This window comes from Halichoeres trimaculatus, unplaced genomic scaffold (genome assembly GCF_033239565.1).
Source record: "Halichoeres trimaculatus isolate MK-OKI-2021-1 unplaced genomic scaffold, fHalTri1.1 fHalTri1_scaffold_5, whole genome shotgun sequence".
NCBI lineage: Eukaryota > Metazoa > Chordata > Actinopteri > Labriformes > Labridae > Halichoeres > Halichoeres trimaculatus.
The window spans coordinates 8089276-8111627 of record NW_027437183.1 but is presented as its reverse complement, the minus strand read 5'-3'; the positions used below and the strand labels follow the sequence as shown (position 1 = coordinate 8111627).

The 22352-nt window shown below is 40.6% G+C and overlaps 1 protein-coding gene across 1 annotated transcript in view; it reads right to left on the bottom strand.

Moving 5' to 3' along the window:
- Positions 1-11660: 11660 nt before the first annotated feature.
- The window catches only part of adamts3 (ADAM metallopeptidase with thrombospondin type 1 motif, 3), a 214831-nt gene continuing 204139 nt past the window's right edge, over positions 11661-22352 (bottom strand). The window contains exon 22 of the mRNA XM_074671066.1: positions 11661-15870. Within this exon, the coding sequence (XP_074527167.1) occupies positions 15398-15870 (473 nt within the window). The 3' untranslated portion in view covers positions 11661-15397. The remainder of the gene's footprint in view (positions 15871-22352) is intronic.

Here is a 22352-nt window from a genome sequence, read left to right as displayed (position 1 = left end):
CAACACAGCACACACAGCTGGGTTAATATCACAGATTAAAGAGAAGCAACATGCTGCAGGGGACTCTATCTCTCTTCCTGTGTGTGAGTGTGAGTGTGTGGGTTGACAGTGAGGCTGAATTAATAAACTGGGTGGATGAGAAGCAGCAGTGGCAGCATCTCTAGCTTTGTGAGGTCAGAGCGGCCACACATGTGGCGCCTCTTAATCAGCAGACAGTCCAGTGTGGACTGAGTCATTCAGGTCTGGAGCTGTTTACCTTCTCACAGTCAGCGTCCGAGCTTTAAGAGACACAGTATAACAATCCATACAAGACAAGACAGGTGACACATTTTAATGAACAAAAGTTCAGTCTGAAAGACTGTGTGCTCACCAAGGGAATGGGTTTTTGTTGCTACAGCTAGAACTTTATTTAGGTGTGGTGTTTGGCTGCCAATTTTGTGCCTTGTGTGAGTTGCTGCGGCGTTGGGAGGGAACTGCTTTGGGCTTGTGCACAGTCGCACAGTTTAGTTAAACAGTATCCAGCAGTTAACCTTGCAGAGCAAATGGACCTGCCTGATTCAGTTTCTGAAATCCTGCAGATCCATCTTGCCAGGCTCAATCGACCAATGAATTCACTCAGGGCAGCAGGCGGGGCAGCGGACGTGACGAGCAGACGTGACCTCAGAAGACTTAAGTACTTGTCAGCGTTCCTTTGATTCTTAAACTAACTTTACAAAAACGACAGCAGTCGGCAGACGCCATTATCACAGCTGTTTCTCGTGTTCCTGTAGTAGTTCGTCTATTGTTTCTCAGTGGTGCACATAAGCTACGTCATACAGTGGCTTGATGTGGATTGGTCTGTGGTGAGTGAGTCAATCAGAACAGTCGTCCAGTCACCAGCTGCTGATTTTTTGAAGGTCCTGCCTCTGAAAACAAATCTGAAGAGCTGCTGCCCAGATGGATTAGTGAAATGTCAATGGTTTAGTTTCCTTTTGTAGTGAAGGGCATTTTAATACACTTCAGTGTGTCGGAAAAACGGCAAAAACCTTCCCACAGGGTTTGAAACAAAAATGTGTCACAGGTTTGATGACTTCTATAAAGAAAACCATTTAAGATCCTGACATCATTTCTGTGTGGGTGACTTCCTGCCTCAGAGTGAATGAGCCCCTCTCCCACACTAATTTAGACTGCCACGCTCAGAGCCAAAAGGACCTGTCAGTCATTTCTCTGAGCTGAGAAAAGGACAAACAGTCATCAGTCAAAAAATAATTTCTCAGCACACAAAACCTTCATTGTTGGGTGAAAAAGAGAAAAAGAAGGAGAAAAAGAAAAGAATTCCCTCACTCGTATTCAAAGTGGAGCCATCTTTTGGGTTCATTCAGTTCTCATTTGGCTAAGCTCGTACAAACGGCAACGCTGTCACGCAAATTGACAGGTTCACACATTGAGCCCAGCTGGCAGTCTGCCACTGGGGCCTTCTGCTGCTCCTGCTGCACGTGCCGCAAACAATTTATCTTTTTCCCAGGCGAGCTGAAACAAAGTGACCACAGCAACCATGGAACGACTAGAACATGTTGCATTTGTATGTTTCTAAGGATGTGGCTCCCCTGGAAGAAGAGTATCACAGCCAGGGGTGAGGAAATGTAATGAGGAGGATGAAGACGAGTTCTAGGAATAGAGCAGTCAGATGCTTAGTCAGGTGAAGTCACACTCGTGTACAAAATGGTTCCTGGGTCACAGCACCTTTCCCTTCATATGTGAGCACTTCCTGTCCTCTGCATTGTGTGTCAGTCCACTTGTGAAAAGCAACACCTCATGACAGACCATGGTAAGCGTGGAGGAACCCTTGAACTTGTACCAGGCGCTCCTCAGCTGAAACAGTCTTTGCTATAATTGTGCATAACATCCTACTATCTATGACCCTTTCACCACTTACTCCACATGTTATTTCCAACAGAGGCCGCCGTTATTTTTATAATTATGAAGGATCCTTATAGCTGAGTAGCTGCTTATAATGTTCATGCTTTTTACCAGAAGCAACCTCCGGCTGTGAGAAATCAAGCTCATTTCTCTCACACCTTATAGGGGGTATGTTTTTTTTTTTTATCACTCAGGAGTTTAGAAGCAATTAGGATTTTGAGTTTTCAACACTGTAACTGTTAGCATGGAGGTTTCTCCTCAGCCTATTTACCTTACCGTTTAGCATTTTCCATATGGCATCTGATGACAATAGGCTTCAGAACTCTGCCTCAGATACAGATGGATGATGTCATAGGGGCTATGTCCATGTATTAAGTCAGCGCTCCCCAACCTTTTTTAGCCCCGCAGAACGGTTTAATGTCAGACAATATTTTCATGAACCAGCTATTCTTCTGTCTCCTCACTGGTTCCTTTACTCGGCCCAAAGAAACTTTCCAAAGATGTTTGTTTTTTGTTTTTTTTTCAAGCTTGGGGGTTTGATGTCAAGAATAGACTGGTATGTTGGAAAGAATAAGGGCATTTTTCAAAATAAAACACCATTCAGAATCAGATGATAAATCAAACTGAAATAATGTAAGTTGAGTATTTTTTTTGTGTGGCCCAGTCCAATTGACCCACAGACCGGTACCAGTCCACGGCCCGGGGATTGCGGACCACTGTATTAAGTAGTCTTTGGTGATGTCATACATCTATTGAACTTTCCCCCCGGTGGATAAGAAAAGCTTCTTGCTTCTGCACACCGTAGGAAAATTTCCTGACTATATATGAACTATTTGTTCAACTGGATACGCTTGATGACAAAACCGGATTTGTTTTATTTTGAGAGCCACAGGGTGTTTTTGAGAGGTGCATGATTTCATGTCCTTCATGCTCTGGTATCTGGCAAAATTAGGAGCCTTGTGTATCTGATGCAGAAGGCAGCAACCCACCAGAACCATAAACTGTAAAAAAAACAAAACAATGGACGTCATCTCAATAGGCCCGGAGTGAGGTTACCACAAAAACTGCTCCCCCTGGTGGCTGGCAGCAGTATAGGTCAAAAAATCAGTCTCTCCAGTCATTCCAGATGGGCTGTGGTCAAACTTTAGAAAATTAATACACCTTGTAGAAATGTTTCTTGCACCTGATTGTTGTGGTGATGTGAAGATATCATTGGGCTTTATTCAAGTTGTCTTTTTTTCTGGTAAGTTTAATTTATGTTAGTTAGAAGAGGTCTGGGCTAGATGATTAGGATATTACTCAAACTCAGGTGTAAAGGGAGCAAAATGTTGCAGGTTTAAACACTTGGTACAGCTTTAATACCAATATCTGAACTTCTACATGAATAAATTTAAAGAGAAAACATTTTGGCTTAATTTAAAAGTAGGTGAATCAAGATTAAAATGTTTTTGTTGGCTTAAACTAAACTAAAATTTTGAAGGTAAAAAAAAAAATAAATAAAAAACACATACATGAACCCAAATATTCTGCATGCATTCGATTTTTCATGCTCTGGTTCAGCGCCCCACAGGGTAAGTTGTGCAGCAGTATGCTTTGTGTAGTCAGAAGTCTCTGCAATTGAAAATGTTCAGCAGACAGAGCAGTTTTCAGAGATGCAGTGGAGAGGATTTCTTAGAAACACTTATGAATCACCTCCTGTGGGTTCTTCCCACCTTTGCTCCTGCACCATTAACATTTCACAGATGACACTCGAGGCTTGTGTACCCAATGACACACGTTTCCATTTGCATAAATTAGCAATAATTAGCACCACCGATATAATCTGCAGCTGTAATTATAACAAAGAAACCCTGGAGCACAGAGATCATGTAGCCCTCTCTGGGTGTATCTAACACGCCGATCCGACAGCAAACCAGAGACTTGAAAGCTTCTGGTGTCGACTCTTTAGGAAGTCAAAATGCCATCGACGGTGGAGTCAAATTTCAGCTCAGGCTCGTGGCTCTAACATGTTACGTCACAGTGAGCTCTGCCAGAGGAGCCAGCCAAGTGCAAAGTAGTTTATGGTGTGTCAGCTCAGAGGATCAGCCCTCATCAGTCATGCTTCAAGGCGGCTGGCTCAGTGTCAGGAGCCTGCCGCAAGAAAACACAATAATAGAAAGTCAGGGGCTGCTGGTTGCCTGCTTAAATCCCTCTCTATTTTTTTTTTTCAAACATGCAACACAGAGCTTCCCAGTTACAACTATTTGTTCACTCAACATGATATATAAGTGAAAATTAAGGAAGCCAAATACCAATAAAACAAAGGAAAAGAACAAAAGAAGAAAAAACATTGTAATAAAACAGTAAAAGTTTAAAAATTAAAAACTAATCTGGGACCTTTAATTGAAAGTCACCCTAACAATTACTCAGCCAATTTTGGATATGTTCTGCTAGTTGTCTGTTTTTTGCCTTATACATGATGATTGCAGTTTGATATGATATGATGTCAGTACATTTTAATAACTTTGATTTTGCATACGATGCACACTAAGCAGGAAAGAACAGATAAAGGAGGAAAGCAGCTTTTGCACATTTAAACTATCCTTTGGTCCAGTCAGCCTCCTGTCAGACTAATTAACTTTCACCTGCTTGTTATCAGAGTGGACGTGCTCTCAGACTCCAACCCACCGCCCTCGTGTCTCCTGCGTTTTCATGTTGCACGGTGACTCTGGCAGGAACAGTCAGCGGATGCGCTAGCAGTGTGTCATCCTCCCTTTCTCCCTGCTGCTGTGTTTACGCTGCCTCTGTCTCGGCTCATTCCTCAGGAGAGCTCAGAGGCTTACAAGCTCTGATGTCTCCAGTCGTGGCTCCTCGCTTTTTCTGGAACTTTATTATTATCTGTGGGGACGTCTTTGAAGGGATGCTCATGTCTCCTCAGAGTCCTAAGAAATGCACCGCAGGCTGAGCAGAATAAGAATGATGGCTGAGATTCTTGATTATCTTTGTTCTTTATCTCATAATCGTGCCGCTAAATCCCACTGAGCTGGTAGATTCTGGTTTGGGAGGATAACACCGCAGATATACTCTGTGTCCCTGGGTTCATGAACATTGTATTATTATGGTGGGCGTTGGTAATGTTTTCTTATAAGTGTGCAGTATAAGTAATTTACTGAACTGTCAGAGTATATTATATGAGAGATACCCTCAGCTCTCCAGTGCACGAACAAACTCAGCTATTTGTAGTTGTTGTCAGAATTTAATGAGTAGAATCAGGATTCTGCTGTGAAAACAAATCACCCGTAAGTACAGCAGAGGAAGAACAAAGTGCAAATATATCTACGGTTAATGTTTATACACTCAGCTGTTTTTAACATTAATGTGGAGAAAGATGCGACATATGCTGCACAGTGTGAAGGGTTAATGAAAGGTGAACAGGTGGTTTTGTTTGTTAGAAGCTGACTGGAGGAGAAAAGAGCTGGGTTTTAGTTTTCCCCTGAAGAGTTCCTGATTAAAAACAGCTCTTGATGTTTTTATTCCTCTGGTGGTGCTTTATTTTTTTTTTACCTGCTCATGGTTCTCAGCCTCTTCTTCTTCTTCTTCTTCTTCTTTTTATTTGAATGGAGCCTTTCAAGACCAGCAAGGACACCTTACAATATAAAAGAAATACAAAAGTAAAAGTGGAAAACAGTGTAAAAACTACTTTGAAAACAATGGTGAATAACAGATAGACGTAGGGAATGAATCAAACTGAGTGGGCACAGTTAAACCGATGTGTTTTGAGGTGTTTTTAATGAATTGTCATCCTCATCAGTTTATCATTTTTAATTTCAAAAGCTCTTAGTGAGTCTGATTAATAAGTTCAACGTCCTTCCTTTTTCTTGTTCGCTATGATGGCCTTAAGCTGCAAATTAAAACAACGAGAGGGGCGTCATGACTGGAGAAAAAAATTACATTAAAAAAGAAGCAAAACACGGTAAAAACGGTTTATCCCGTTCTCCTTTTTGTCTTCATTTTTGATGTTCTGTTCTCTCTTTTTTTGTTGCTTTTTCTTTGTTGTTGTGCTTTCTTCTTGTTTCCCCTTCTTTTTTTTGGCTGTTTCTTTTTTGTTCTCACCTTCAGTTCTTTGATGTGCTTATATTCCTTTCATTTTTGTTGTGTTTTCTTTTCTCTTGTTTTAATGTTCTTTTCCGGCCCATTTATGTTTGTTAATTGGGTTTTTTGTTCAAAAAGTTTTTTAAAAAAAAGCAAAAAAACAAGTGGTTATTTGATTTTTGTTTTAAAACTCAAAAATAAAAATTGAAAAACAGATTGATTTTCCATTTCTGTTTCTAAAAACAGAAAATAAAATACCAGAAGACAGACACACAAAACAATGCTGTTTTTCCATTTGTACAAATGAAGGTTGCCTTTCAAAGTAAGAGCGGTAGTCAGGATGGTGCTGTGTAGGACTGAAGATAATTGGTGCTGCTGTTTAACACCAAAGAGTGTATGTGTGCATGCAGGCACGCGAGTGTGGTAATGTGAAGAAGAAATCTTTTCCAACTTAAACTGGCATTTTCTATGCCCATTCACCATAAAAATAAATAGATAGGTGACGAAAACATGTGTTTGTATTACATGAATCTTAACACAGACAATTACCAAAATATAGCAAAACGTCACGTTTACTGGCAGCCTGAGTATCTTATTTCATTAAACTTGTAGAGATTATGTTAAGCTATGAGATAATAGCTTTTAATATAATTGAATATAATAGCGAATAGATAATTTTAGATAAAAAACAAGAGTTAATTTTAACTGTTTTTAGTTTTTATGTATATTTCACCGATTTATTTGACAGTGACCCCACTCTATATCAAGCAGACTACATGGGTCCAAGGGTTCGTAGGGTCTTTATAGGGATCAAGATGAAAAGCTGTTTTTGTTTGGGGGTCACCCATGCTTAAGCCTACACAGCACCGTCCTGACTGGCACTCTTATTATGAAAGGCAACTTCCGGTTGCATAATATAAAAAAACAGGCTGTTTTTTGTTTCTGTCTACTGACATTTTATTTCATGTTTTTAGAAATATGGCACAAAAATCAACTGGTTATTCAATTTTACTTTCTGAATTTGAAAACAAAAATCAACTAATCACTAGTTTTTTTTTCTTCTGATATCATTTTCTGATTCATTTTTGAATCTGACCATATCAAATTCAACTACCAAAACATCCACGGACCTTTCCCTTTTTCTGTGCTTCTTTTTTTGTTGTTGTTTTTTTTCATTTTCTCTTTCTTGTATTGTCTTTTTCTTTATTGTTGTTTTCTTTTTTGTTGTGTCTTTCTTTTTTTTACTGTTTTCTTTTTCTGTTATTCAAATTTCTGTTGTTGTGTTTGCTTTGATGTTGGCGTGTTTACTTTTGATGGGACTTTTTGTTGTTGCTGTTTTTCTCTTCAGAACTCCTCTTGACCTCTCATCACTCTCATCATTCTTATCCATTCATAATCCTGCTCAATAACCAGCTAACGACTTGAAAATGTCTTGAAATAAGTGTTTTGTGTCAGTTTGACTTGATTTGTGATCACATACAGTAGTAAAGATAAAAAACAGTTCCTCTGATCGTACAGTCTGTGGCTCCAACACACCAGAGGACCTCATCCATTCTGCAGCATGACTTAACATCAAACTAATCGTTCCAATTGATAATGAAAATCATTAGCACCCTAATGTAAAGGTTAAAAACTGCAGTGATTTGCACTTCTGTACAGACCTCATTTTACATCTCTGGAGGCTGCAGCTTGAGCCAAGCTCTCAGAGTCTGATCAGAGATGGAATAAAAACCACGTTTAGATTAAAAACTCTTTATTGAAACTTTGAAATGTTATCCAGCAATCTGAGTTGTGATTAAAGCATCAAAGGTCAACCTCATTTTGTAGAACACAGTTACACAGGAAAGTGAAAATGATTTTAATCATAACAAACATGATTGCACCCTTTGTTTGCTTTTAATAATAGAAGTTAGAAGATTTTCTTTCCTGCACCTGAGGAAAACACGATGCTCCAGTGACATTTACAGCTGCATTAAAGTTCAGACGGAAGAGATGAAACTAGAATCACACAATCTTTTATGAACTTTGAGACTGAAATGTGTTGCCTGCTGTTACAGTTATCTTCATGCAGCTGATGTAAAGTCTCAGCAGCATCCTTAGAGCTGTCCCCAGGATGACTGAGAGGACTTTATGAGGATTCTGGGAAATAACACGTTACATCATACAGAAATGAAATGCCTTGAAATTATGGAGTGTTGTCATGATGTACATCCGTTTTTTTTTCATTTCACAATCAATGAGTCACTCAGAAATAGAGACATCCTCCTTAGCAGGTAACACACATCAGCTTTTAAAAGTGCCGCACTGAAGAGTCACGATTCAACTCGAACAAAAAGAAGCACTCTCTCAGAGACTGTCGATGTAAAAACCTTGTTCAGTGTTCAGTGAGTTATTAACTCTGACATTTTCACACAGCTGGATGTTAAGGACTTCCTGTTGCTGACCTCCATGACAAAACTGTCAAAATTAAAGCCACGGTGTGCTTTTGACTTTCTCATTTTTGACATTTATGGGATCAAACATTCAATTTCCCAAAATAATCAGTTAAGAGCTTCATTAAGTCCTGGACTGGAGGGAAGAATTAGCTCACGTCTCTCCACAGCCAAAGTCAGCCCTTGCTACTGCCTGCGTACAAAAATCAAAAGTCTAAAAGCAGCAGGGTAGAAGACTCCTTTCAGGCACCAGGAAGTGTTCCCTGACAAGGGCACTGACTTATGCAAGGAGGCATGAATTTTACAATAGAACAGAGCTTTATTGTCATTATTACAATGATAACGAAATTGAAGTCACAGCAGCAATCAAGAAAACAAAAGTAAGAAAGTGTATAGAAAGTGCAAAAAGGTCCATAAGAAAATAGATGATGACAGCTTGTCCATCATTGTCCAGTTCAGCCAGCCTCCACCTCCACAGGGTCCAGGACTGAGCTTCTTCAGCAGTCTGTTCAGTCTCTGTCTCCTGGATCCTGTCTGCTCACAGCAGGTGGAGTTGGTGTCTGATATTAGCTCCATTAGCCATGTCTATGAATAGCATGATGCTACTCTGCCCTCTGGTATTCCCTCTGTTGCTGGGTTAGCACAGCTAGCTTATCCATCTTATTAGAGATAGATCTTACGTTCCCAATAACAATGGATGGAAGGACAGGTCCATGTCGTCACTTCTCAGCTCACACCTGAGAACCAGCACGTCGTCCTCACCACCTCCTCCTCACCTTGTGGGGAAACATCAGGCCTTGCACCAGTTAGCATAAACATGCTACTGGCTGCTAACAGCTGATTTTACATGTTAACAATGCAGCCACGGTTACATGTAGGATCTCCAGACAAACACAAGAGAAAAAGTAGCAAAAATATCACTGAAGCCACAAAAAGTTTGGTGTCCATGACCAACAAATGAGTCATACAAAGCAATGATCCACTTCAAATACAAAGATTACAAAAAGAGACTAAAAAATTACAAGAAATAGACAAAGAAGAGAGAGCTGCTGCAAAAAGCAATTTTACACAATTATTATTATTATTATCATTATTATTATTATTATTATTATTATTAAGTATATTTTATGCAATGCTAGCATTTTATGAGCCCGAATTAGAATAAATAACATTTATTTTGTTTATTTGTTTGTATTAAAATTACACATTAACAGGCTACAACTTTAACAAAAATAAAACTAGACTAAAATAAAGCTTTTTGCTAATCACTAAAAGCAGAATATATCTGAACAGAGCTGTAGTGCACTGAAAACAGTACTATACAAGCTTTTTTGGCAATATTTTTAATCAATTTAAAAAATGGTGCAGCTTTCAATGTGAATGCTGCATGTGAACTTTGGGAACCATTGCTTTAAGGTCTCAAAACTCAGAAGTCTGCAGCAACATTCATTCACTGCATTCACAGTGAAAATTAAGCCATTAGTTTGGAAACCTGCCACTGCCATGAGGGTTTTCTGGAGCCAGCAATAAGAGAAGTGAGATGTTTACTAAGTGATACCGCTCATCAGTCTGTTCTAAGAAACTCATTAGCTGGTAAATTAATGAGTAAACCCTTGTTTTTCTTACGTGGTTGATGGGGAGGTTCTGTGTTAACTGCTGGCTGCATTTGTTTACAGACCAGACTGAAAAAGCTAGAAAAAAAAAACAGCTCATGTGGAAATAGTAAATTTAGTGCTGATTCACTTTCTCTAATCTCATTTGGACGCTGTCTAAAAATGTAGCAGACACCCACTGAAGGAGTCATTCAGGAGGAATATCTCTTAATCATGTTCACCTGTTCAACTGCTTGTTGATGCAAGTTTCTAATCAGCCAATCATATGGCAGCAACTCAGTGCATTTGGTTTTGTAGACATGTTGAAGACGAGCTGCAGAAAATGGACCTAAAAGAGAAAATATCCAGTGAGCGGCAGTTCTGTGGGAGGAAATGCCTTGTTGATGCCAGAGGTCAGAGGAGAATGGGCAGACTGGTTGGAGCTGATAGAAAGGCAACAGTAACTCAAATAACCACTGGTTACAACCACCGAGGTCTGCAGAAGAGCATCTCTGAACACACAACACGTCCAACCTTGAGGCAGATGGGCTACATCAGCAGAAGACCACATCGGGTGACCCTCCTGTCAGCTAAGAACAGGAAACTGAGGCTACAATTCACACAGCAACACCAAAACTGGACAATAGAAGATTGGAAAAACATTGCCTGGTCTGATGAGTCTGGATTTCTGCTCCACATCCGGATGTTAGGGTCAGAATTTGGCGTCAACAACATGAAAGCATGGATCCATCCTGCCTTGTATCAACGGTTCAAGCTGCTGCTGCTGGTGTAATGGTGTGGGGGATATTTTCTTGGCTCACTTTGGGCCCCTTAGTACCAACTGAGCATGGTTTAAAGTCCACAGCCTACCTGAGTATTGTTGCTGACCATGTCCATCCCTTTATGAGCACAGTGTACCCATCTTCTGATGGCTACTTCCAGCTCCATGTCACAAAGCTCAAGCCATCTCAAACTGGTTTCAATGAGTTCCGTTTCCTCCAACGGCCTCGACAGTCACCAGATCTTAGTCCAGCAGAGCTCATTTGGGATGTGGTGGAATGAGAGACTCTCATCAGGATGTTCAGCCCACAAATGATGCTATCGTATCATTGAGAAGCAACATCTTTGAGAAATGTTTCCAGCTCTTTGTTGAATCTGTGCCTTGAAGATTTGGGAGTTCAACCTGACCTAAAAAGATGCTGGTGAGTGGATATATATGTTTGATTTTTAAAGTTATTTTTCTGGCATTTTTGACTTTATTGCTAAAGAGAGACAGAATGTGAAGCCTCTGTACAATAGGTGCACACTCTAACCAGGCTCATAGTTTTTAGCATCTCTTTGCATCAATCTCTGCACTTTAAAATGACTCCCCTTAGGCTCAAAACTGACCTTTGACCCTGGGATCATTCACTATTTTTACTGGCCTAATCTACAGACAGACCTCTCAGCTCTTAGAGGAACTGGTGGTACAATGCTTCACAAACCAAACTCATCTTAAATCTATTATGCATGATTATGATAAACCAGAATTAGCAATGCTAAACTTTTTCATGCAAATACATAAAATAACTGATGCAAAGCCCCATCAGAGGCAGGACGACTGTAAACAAGCCAGAAGCAGGAAATCAAAGTAGTTCATTATATCTTTTATTGCTATGTGCTCCCCATTACAACAAACAGCATCAGTAGTGTACACTTCAATCTACACAAATACATAGAAAAGCAAATAGAGCAGAGAGTGACTGACAGTCGTGACAATCAATATACTTGGATGCACAGAAAGCTCAGGGGTATGGATACAGTACATGGAGAATCCTATGCAGTAATATCTGTCTGAGGCTCAGGGATTGTCAATGTTACATCTACGTCTAACCTAGTTATCATTACAAGCTCTGCATAACATTAGCAGCAATGCTGTAAAGGCAGCGGGTAGAAAAACTGGGGAGGAAATTGTCAAATGATCAGACAATTCTGACGACTACAAAGAGCATTAAAAGAACGGCTCTACTCTATCGCTGTCTGGTCAGTACATCCGGCTGTGATGTAACAGCTCTGTTAACAACTTCTACAAAACAGCTGTGAAAAGACAGCTTTCTGACAAACATCTCCAAAACGAGCACGTATATTTACATCTAATTGTTTGCAAAAAACAATGTCATCTCTAGTCTAACAAGTTTCTCAAGAAGAAGAAATCCACGCAGAGTTTGACGACGTGGATAAAAAGGTTTCATACATGGGATCAGTCTTTAACGGAGTATCTGACGCAGCTTATTGACCAGCTGGCACTGTGCAGACTGTAAAAACAAAGCAGAACCCTTTAACTTTCAATAAATACTTATGTACTCAATGCTATATACATGTTCTATACATTGGCACACAGGAGTGAGTGTGAATAGTTGCGAGCTACTTCTTACTGAAAACACAGAAACTGTGTCTTTGCTATTGCAGTCAGATGCATGGTGGTTGTGAGGAAATCCTTTAAAAGAAAAATAAATACCTTTAACCCCCTGAACCTTCTTCCACCATAAAACAAAAGTTTAGGATACACTTTGGGAAAAAATGTACAGACACTTTTCAGCACGGCTTGGTTCCTGTTCAAAGCTTCATTAAGTGAGATTTTAGAATTAAAAAAGGTTTTAAATGACTTTAGGATATGTGAAAAAGATGCTGCAAGCCCAGTGAGGGTTCAATTCCACTTCTGCAGCACTACGTAGATAACAGCACCTTGGTTTGGCTCTTTTCATTTCTCAAAGACAAAAATAACTGAGTGTATGTTGAGTAGCACCAAACAGCTGAGAGCAGAATAAATAAGAAGCTGGTGATGTACGTTAAATATATAGCACCTGAAGGAGAGACACTTCCCTTGGAATTTGGTTAAAATCAAAATTAAAAAGTTGACTTAGTGGGAAGATATTTGCTCTGTTTCTGTGAAATTTGTACAAATGCAACTGTTGGCTTACTAGATTTGCAGTAGCAGAGTGAGTTTAAGTTATTTTTAGTTATTGGGGATGTTTTCTGCCCTCTAGTGGTCAAAAATGTCCACAATTTAATTAAAAGCTCCAGTGAGGAACATTTCCTGTTTGTGTTGACTTTGGTGCCCCCTGTGGTCAAAGTGGTACTGCTTATATCCTCGCTGGTTCTGAGTTTCAGCGTTTTTGTCAAAAATCATATTTTTTTTGTTTTTTTAACTCATTTGCTGCCACTGTCGTCTATAGATATCAATTAGACATCTGCAGACACTTACTGTAAAAGTAAATTGTGTTTTTCAGCTTGTCAATCAATATGCTCATAAACTACTATAGGTGAGAGCGGTGTGCATTTTGGATGAGAGCTCAGTGTGGATATGAGGAGAAGATGTGAGATGACAGAGACGTAGTGAGACACCGCAAGTCAGAAAAGTTCGGGCAGCTCACGCTCCAACTGAGGATGTGTCGCGGTAGTTCAGGGAGAAAGAGCGGCACTGATCAGGAGAGAAGACTACAGAGATCATGGAGAGGATCAAAATATGGCGCGCCTGAGCTAAACACGACCAAAAAAAGTATTTTTTTGTCTGTTTCTTGGACCAAAAACAAGAAGAGACACATAAAAGAGGAGAGTCTACTCTTGTTAGTTTTGATGTTTACATAGTCATAGAAAATTACTTGAAAGATTGTTCAAGATGCTGGCAGCCAATGAGTTAATAGAGTAAAACACATCTCTCACTGCAAATATTTGATGTGGAAAAGTTTTAAAACAGGCTGGTTTAATAATGTGATGTTACACCTACCCCCTCATACTGGTTTTTGGGTTTTGTATATCATGAAGTGGGGTCACTCTTTTTCAGACTTTGTTATAGCACCAGTGGAAAAATCCTTAGAGAGCTTTAAACTGAAGAAGAGTCAACAGTGCGTGGTGTGAGGAATTACAAATCCAGTTCCCTTTTTTGACTTAATGAGATTAACATTTGTGGACATAAAGATAACTTCTATCATATGTTGATAGATGTTCCTTTCAGGCAGATGTTGACTTCTATATCTGCCTTCAAAAGACTAGTTTGATTCTGATTCTCTAAAAGTTGGTGCATAAGATTGTTACCACTTTAATTTCTCTTTACAGTCCACACTGGTTGGAGAGTTGGGCTGTTTTTGAAAAACAGTTCAGGGTGATCTCAAGTGACTAATTTCCTGGTTGGTTAGATGGAGATTCAAAGTTCCATTATGGTCTCAATGCCAACCCAAACAAAGAGTTTCCTCCTTAAAGTCCCATATTTGACCCACTGTAATAATATCAAAGTGGTAACAATCTTTTGATCCAACTTCCAGAAAGTCAGAGAGGAGCTGATACTGGTCTGTTGGGAGGGTACATGAGAGGATTCTTGTTAATCAGAACGATGAGGAGGGTGTTTGAAAGCACTGCCAGCTTCTTAAAATAATACTGATATGTTCATGTACAGTATTTACAGCATCACTTATAAATACTCATTTCCATAGAAACTGTGGAGCTTCCGTTCAGAGGCTTTGATGGATAGAAAAACAGTCTGAAATCATTTCCCTCGTGGTTCAATTTCCTGTGGCCACTTTTCCCAACGTGACCATGAAAAGTCCAGAGTCTGTCACTGCAAAGAATGTGAAGTAGTGGACCTGTTGTTGTAGCTTCATAGTAACTTTTCTGGCAAGAAAAAGGCAGTTTGTTTTTTTTTAATCTTCAAGTATTTTTTTAGTTCTCAGTTGAATCCGATGTTTTCATGGTCTGCTCGAGTTTTCACAAATTGGATTAGCCGTAATGACTGCACCTGTTGACATTTCTCTCTCGCTGGCTGCTGAGCGTTTCCTGGAGGACCCGCTGCAACGCTCTGCAGACATCAGGGGCCAGATTCATTAAATGACAGGAGCAGAGAAAAGGCCGATCAGACGGGAATAACAAACACAGAGCTGCACCTGTCACCTCGGCTGACACTCAGCGAGGCTTCAGAGGAAGCTCCAGCACTGGGTGGGTCCTCATTCAGAGTGAATCTACAGGGAAGCTTGAAGTCAGGAGTGAGTGGAGCTGGATTTAAACCTCTTTAATCTCATCAATCCCTCATTAACCTGCCTGTGTGTGTTCAGTAATAACTACTGCAGCTGGGTTTCATTAAGCCTTTCATTTAATACACACCGTGTGCCCCTGAACCTCCTCTCTTCTGCAGGGATGGTAGAGAGGTCACATGGCTGTTTACTAATATTCTGGGAGTTTTCTATGAGATGAAAAAGTCCTGTTCAAAGCTGTAACCAGGGGAAGAAGGTGAGGGAGATCCTTAAAGTGAACCAGCACTTTTCTTTCTTTCTCTGTTTCTCTTTCGGTGGTTTGTTTTTGGTGCGAGAAAACTCAGGATGAAGCTGGGTTATCTACTCTACATCGAGAGTCCTGAAATGAAGCTTGTCACTTTCATCTTTCCACTTCAGAATAAGCCGTTGGCCCCCGACTCTCTGTCAAGCTGCTCGGCCTTTGACTCTCAGCGGGATCCTCCAGAGGGGGTGGCGCCATAGCGGGCAACTTCCTGCCGGAGAGACCCACGCTTCTTGGAACCCTCCTCGGAGCTGCAGTGATCTTTGATGAGGTTTTCTTCAGCGGAGCAGGGGTGGTGACATGTCTTGGAGTGTTGCCTGTTGTTGCCGATCCTTTGCTTGAGCTTTGTTTGCCGCTGCGGGTGAGGTTTGCTGTTAATGTCTCCAGGAGTTGGGAGGCTGAACCGAAGCGCACATGCTCCTCTGTCTCAGCCGCCTCGGAGAACATGGAAAGCACGCCAGTGCGCCTGCTGCAGGAGTCGCAGCACAGTTTGTTGTAGCCTGGAATGGAGCAGTAGCGAGCTAGGACTTCCATTTGGCAGAAGATGGATTTGTCTCCGCTGCACGGCTCATCTGAAAGTTAAAGAACAGTACAGAGTCAGCTGAATGAGAGGAAGCCTTAGATAAACATGAAAGAGGCTGAGTGCAGGTGGATGTTTTACAGAGCGCTGAGGCTTTTAATCAGACTGACAGCTCAGCATCTGAGCAACAAAACCATCTCGTACATCCCAACCTCGGCATTGTCAGCACAACACTGCTCACTCACCGTCAGACCCTCTTTGACATGCAGCCATGGACGACAGAACTAGAGGGGAATGTGAATTTAAACTCAATATGTAAGGCTAAAATTTATCTCTTTCATGTAATCATGGTATTTTACAGAAAATAAGTCTTATCAACAAAAGTTCCACTGCACTATGAGTGGCATTTCTTTACAACAGTTCGGTATTAAGAGAACTACTAGGATATAACTTTAATAAGAAATTATCTTTTTATATTAGAAGGTTCAAAAATTTTTTCCTACAGCTCCTCATATATGTGACTGTAGTTAAGTTTCATTTTCTCTTCTCTACATACTCTCCTCTCCCCTAAATGTTGCTAATGAGACAGGTGCAGAGTGAACTTAATGAGCTCCATCTGATAAGCGTCCTCACTTTTAAAATGTTACAGGAGGTTTGATTCTAGGGTTGTGACTTGCCAACTGAAAAACTGTCTACAACGAAAGCAAAGAAGACATGATTAACTAGGATTGCACTGATACCAATAGTATCAAGTATCCCTGTATCAGTGTCCCTTAAAGCTGGATTGGTATCAGTGGGAAGGGGCCGATCCATGTTGCTGATCCAGGCGACCAGCTCTATGTCTTCTACAGGGAATAAAAGCTTACAAATGAAAAGAACTTGTTAACTTCTGAACAATTATTTTGCTGTTTAAAATTCAAATATCCTATAGTTTGAATAAATATTACCTTCAGTAATTCCCTATACTCAGTTTTTGCCTTTTACCCAAAACATTTCAAGTCTTATCCCACAGTAGAGCATGCAGGTTGTTACGAGACATGCACCAATCAATCAGTGCCGATTTCCTTAATTTTGGGTGATCGATGGTCAGTGATAGTTGATCCGTGATTGGCCCATCCTTACATATGAAACTGATCTTATATACCTCTGGGAAGGTCTGACAGCCAGCCATTGTTGGTTTTTGCTATGAGACCTAAAACTCATGACACCTTATTGGTTGTTTAAGTTGAAACATTAATATTTTATTGTTTTACAGGTCTTGTATGATGATTTCAATAAAATAAGATTAGAACATTGAAGGTATATTCTGTCAGTTATAAAAAATAAAACAACTAAAAATAAAAATTGGTATCGGTCAGGCTTTTTAAAGATCAGTGATCCGTCAGAAAATTGTGATCCGCGTACTCCTAGTTGTCACTTAACACTGATATTAGTATCGGTCGATACCCAAAGCCGAGGTATCAGTATTGGTATTGGTATCAGAACCAGAAAAGTTGAATAGGTGGATCTCTTTGATTAACCTTTTGTTTCTCTAAAATACATTAGCCTACACACCAGAGATGCAGAGCCTCCGTCAGTGCACAGCACCATCAGGGCTGTGGAGATATTTCCTCATCAATATTTCTCACATAGGAATTTTGAGATCTTTTTCCATAAAAGTATCCAATAACACAGCGCCACATTTATTTGTTATATAAGTCACACTTGACCATAAGTCGCAGGACTAGACAAACTATGAAAAAAGTGAGACTAACTGTCCATAAATACACAGATCTATACATTGTGGACATCCTTCAAACCTAGCAGCTCCAAACCTGCTCCATGCTGTCGGAGTAGGGTATGATCGTGAAGCGTGCCCATGTCTGTTGTGGCAACCAAACACTCCGTCTCAGCCTTGCGGGGGTTAAAAAAATGTATTTTATCATTAATACTGTTCTGTTATAATGTTGCTATGGTTGTAATTAAAAAATAACTTCAAATCAAATCCTTAACCAGTGATAACTGTGCGTCTCCTCTCCCAACAAAAATCCCAACCACCCTCCAAGAAAATAGTTCTGACGTCCATGCAGGCAGCAACCACATAAAGAATTCTCTCAATGCCTCCAGTTTCTCTCGTGTATTAGCATAAGCACGGCATTCAAGTAATAGTCGTTAGCATCTGTTCTGATAAAGGCAAGAGCCAGGAGACGTTCAGATGTAAAGATTGTTTAGGCTTGCAGCTGTTCTGAGGACATTTCAGGTATCCTCAAGACTCTCTTCACCATCTGTGAGACCTCCTTCTATCCACTGCATAATCAAAAGAAACTCAGCCCTGAGACTCCTCATCCTCACAGCCAGGTTTTAAAGAGTTTTCAGTTTAAAAAGTTTCTAACATGGATAGTTAGAAGAGTCTGCCCCACAGCTGGCAGTCAGACTGAAAGGCTGCTCCTCGTAAAGAAAGGGCACAAAGTTTGAGCTCAGGGAAAGTTTCTTTTTCTAGTATTCATCGTTGTTTTTGGAACCTGTTTCAGATTTGTTGTTTTCCATCAACTCCAAACAAGTTAGTCTTCCAAATGTTATTAAAAAGTCTTTACATTCTAGTCCAAACTTTATGTCAGAATATTTTCTCTTTAACTTTTTTAATTGGCCGTTTACAGGCCCTGTGAAGACCAATAGTTAGGAGTTGGTTGTAGTGACACCTCTGTTTAAAGATGCTGTGAGGAGGATACGTTTTAATTGGACTGCCTCGCCACCTTCTGGCCCGGAGTCTCACACACACTGTCGTAAAGCTGTGACTTTTAACCAGGCATGTGTTTGTTTTGGAACTAATTTTCTTTAATCAAGACAACTTTTTACTGGATATGCAAAGGTATTTATCAGTACACAGTGAAAAATGACAACAAGCCAACGTAAGTTTGTACTGTACGTCAGTAGCTGGCTATATGTAGCCCTACTAGCAGCTTGGTGCTACGAGACATGTCCGTAATGTATAACGTTAGTAAATCCTGGTTAGCTATGTCCTGCCAGTCATCCACCAAGCAGAGCTAACGTAACCTCACTCTTCATTTTATTGATAGACTCTCAAGTTTGAACAGATCACTGCAGAATAACTGCTGACTGTGGGTTGAAATGAACATTAGCACTAACAGCTTAGCCCCTGTGTTAGCCTTTAGCTCAGGCTGTATCACTCTCCCGTTTATCTTTCTTCTGCTCTTCTGTCCTTTTTCTGTCTGACAGTTAGGCTCCTGTGTCCACCATCACTACAAAATGTATCATAGAAATCGTTTTGCGCAGAGAAAAGAGCACAGATCTCTCTTCTCTCTACTAAACTTTGTCAGCCAGGGTGGTGTTGTCATAGAGACCTAAATGTACCATAAATCAATCGGTCCTGCTTGACCCGATCAAGGATCTATAAAGTAGCATTCATAATAACTTGCATTGGCGCTGATGTCATTTTAGTGAATATATTACAGCCCCTTTAAAATTTGAATTGTTTTTCATAGATAAGGGCTGTTTTCAAAACTCCCCACTATACCAGCAGTGTCTACTAAATTAATGCCAAGGTAGAGCATAGTAAAAAAAAATCTCAGTAGGCAACCAGTTAGTCTACCTCACATACTGTTTCCCACAATGCATAGTGCTGGTGTTGTTTTACTCTTCTTTTTGTGTTTATTGCAGTATGTAAGAGGGTCAACAGGATAAAGGTGCAGTGATGTTAAAGAAACATTGGTAAACCTTTGGACTTCTTGTCATAAAAGAGGCAATACCATCTCACAGGTAACCCCTGACATCCAGAAAATCCTTCAAAGTCAGTGTAAACCACTTAACTGTTCTCAAAACCATACGTGTATTAAAAGGAAGCAGTTTTTTATCAGCTATGCTTCCACTTTCTGAAAGTGAAAACCAGTATAACATTTGTACCACAAACCAGACCCAACAGATCAGTTGTACCACATCCTACATCCTACATCCAAAACAGTGGCGCTTGCTCTAAGACTGCAAGGGAAGCCCAGCCCCCCAAAAAAGTGGTGATATGTTCTGCTGTGTGTACATTTCAATGACAAAATATGCGCTTGACTTCCTTCATCTTTTGTTCATAATCAGCTACCTATCACAGGTAACTGGCTTGATCTCCTTCTTACATCCCCGCAGTGTCTCAGCGCTTTACAGTCAGACGCTGGGCGTCTTCTGACTTCAGCGGGGAAGTGTAGAGCGGGTTGTTCCACTGTGGAAAGTGGACGGTCAATGGATAAACGCTGGGCTTTGTCCCGCCCATCGGACACTCAGCGTCTCTGGGGGTCTATGAGACAGTGGGCTGGCCTGGACGCTGGGCTTCTGCATGATGATTGGATGATCTGTCTGAGGCAGAATCCCTTTTTGATTGACAAAAATGAGCCAGTCAGTGATCTTGAAGTATAAACCTCCACCGGAGCATTGTCTGTAGAGAGGAACTTCTCCTCTTTTAAGCGGCTCAAGTCTTACACTCACAACACAATGGGCCAAGGCTGTTTAAGCAGTCCAGCTCTTCTGGCCATTGAGAGATCACTGGTAAAATCCCTGGAAAAAACATCTGGTTGGTACGACAGGGTCACGGATAATTTCTTGTAAAGGAACGGAGAGTAGAATTTACGTTTAAATAAATAAACAAATTTATGGTGTGGGCCTGAAAAAAATGAGCTTCCCCTCCTTGACTGACCAGCAGCCGCCGACAGTCTGCAGTACATACTACATGCCAAGCCAAAGACTCCGTTTCCCATGAGCGCCATCGCCCACTGTCTTACCAAGGCGTACATTTGTTTTGGAAGCAAATAAATGAAGAGCAGCTCTCTTTTTATCACTACTTTGTCCAAGACGACTTTTTGCAGGATGTAAGTGACGAGGTAATTTATCTATTTGTGGCGTTATTGCTTGAAACATGACAACAGGCAAACTCTTCAGTCAGATCATGTGGCCCCCAAACTGAGCTGTCCCTGCTGGTCTACTGAAGTAAAGAAAGAGATACTAAAAACGCAGATTGAAGAGGTGTAGTTTGGTGCCCCGCACTCAAAGATAAGACTCTGAACGCGCTTCCTCTGGCTGCTTTGGCTGAATTCATTTTTCACAGATGGCAGATCAGTAAATGAGGGACACGTACACCTGACTCCACTTTGTCTGTCAGTGCAGGAATGAAAAGGTCTGTCAGTGGCTGCGTACTCTGCCTGTGGCGACAGGAACTCGGGACAGACGTTCAGGCTGTCGTGTTCTCAGCTGAATCATCATCTCTGGTGATTTAAAAACGATCAAAGCTCGACACTCTGAAACATACCCTTAAACCAGGATAAAGTGAGGCTCTGACTCGGGGCTATTAAAGGCAGAAGCAGCTAAAGTGGCTGAAAGCTGGCATCACCTCTGCGGAGGGTTGTCTTTGTGGCTGACGTGCATCAGAATAAAATCATGAATGAGAGGAGGAAAGGTGCTCGGAGGCAAGATTGGCACCTGCAGTGCACAGATTTGAGAAATGTGATGGATAAATGCCACAATCCTCGGACCATTCAGCTGAGTGCTTTGCCTTTATATGACAGACAGGTTGGACGCACAGTGGAGAAATATCAGCTTTTGATATCTGAACATTTCAGTCCTGTCTCATCTTGTTAACCCATGCTTTAGCCTGTGCTGTATTGCTTAGCTTTCTTCTGCTCCTTTTTCTTTTTGACATCCCAGCTCCAGCGTCCATCATTATGAAGAAATAAATCCAAGAAACCTTTTTCTTTAGAAAATAGGAAAGATGTTGCTTCTTACTGCTTAACTTGTCGCCATAGGGACTTTGGATCTACATGCTGTAAATGGATTTATGGGGGAATCTGATACAGAGAAATCACCTATTCCAGTGTTGCTGATCTCATTTCAAATCAAGGATCATGAACAGGCAAATATATAAAAGTGAGTCTATTTGAAGATAAATTCCTCTCAGTGCATTAATGATAAAACAACTCTGATACAAATGTTGAGTATGATGAATCATTAGATGTCAGACGCCCCACAGAGTGAATTACAGCTGGGAAAGGCGAATCTTAATTTGGTCACATGTTGACTCTCAGCATGCTCAGAAAGCTGCATTGATATCAGCATTACAACACGTATTAAATATCAATATCTGATGGATTAGGTGGCCTTTGAAGCACTCTCTCCTGCTGAATGGAGAGAGTGTGTTATTTGAATTTTCATTCTAGTTCATCCTCTTTGCCGGCCTGCAAATATCATCTTGGCATTTACAATTTGTTTTATCAAGAGAGCTCGGAAATCAGCGGGCGTAGGTTGACATTTAGAGAATCGTACACAACTAGTAAACAGTACTATTCCTCTGAATACTATAAAACTGTCAGCCAGAGTTAAGACCTTTCTTTTTATAACTTCCTGCATCGAAGTCAACATCAACAGCAACCTACTGATCCTCTCTGAGATGACATGTATACTAATATCATGAGTCTGATTCATCTCCCAGTTGACAGGATTTCTGCATGTTGTTTACTTTGGAGGAGCTTTAAGAAAATAAGACACTCTTATTAGGGGTGTGGG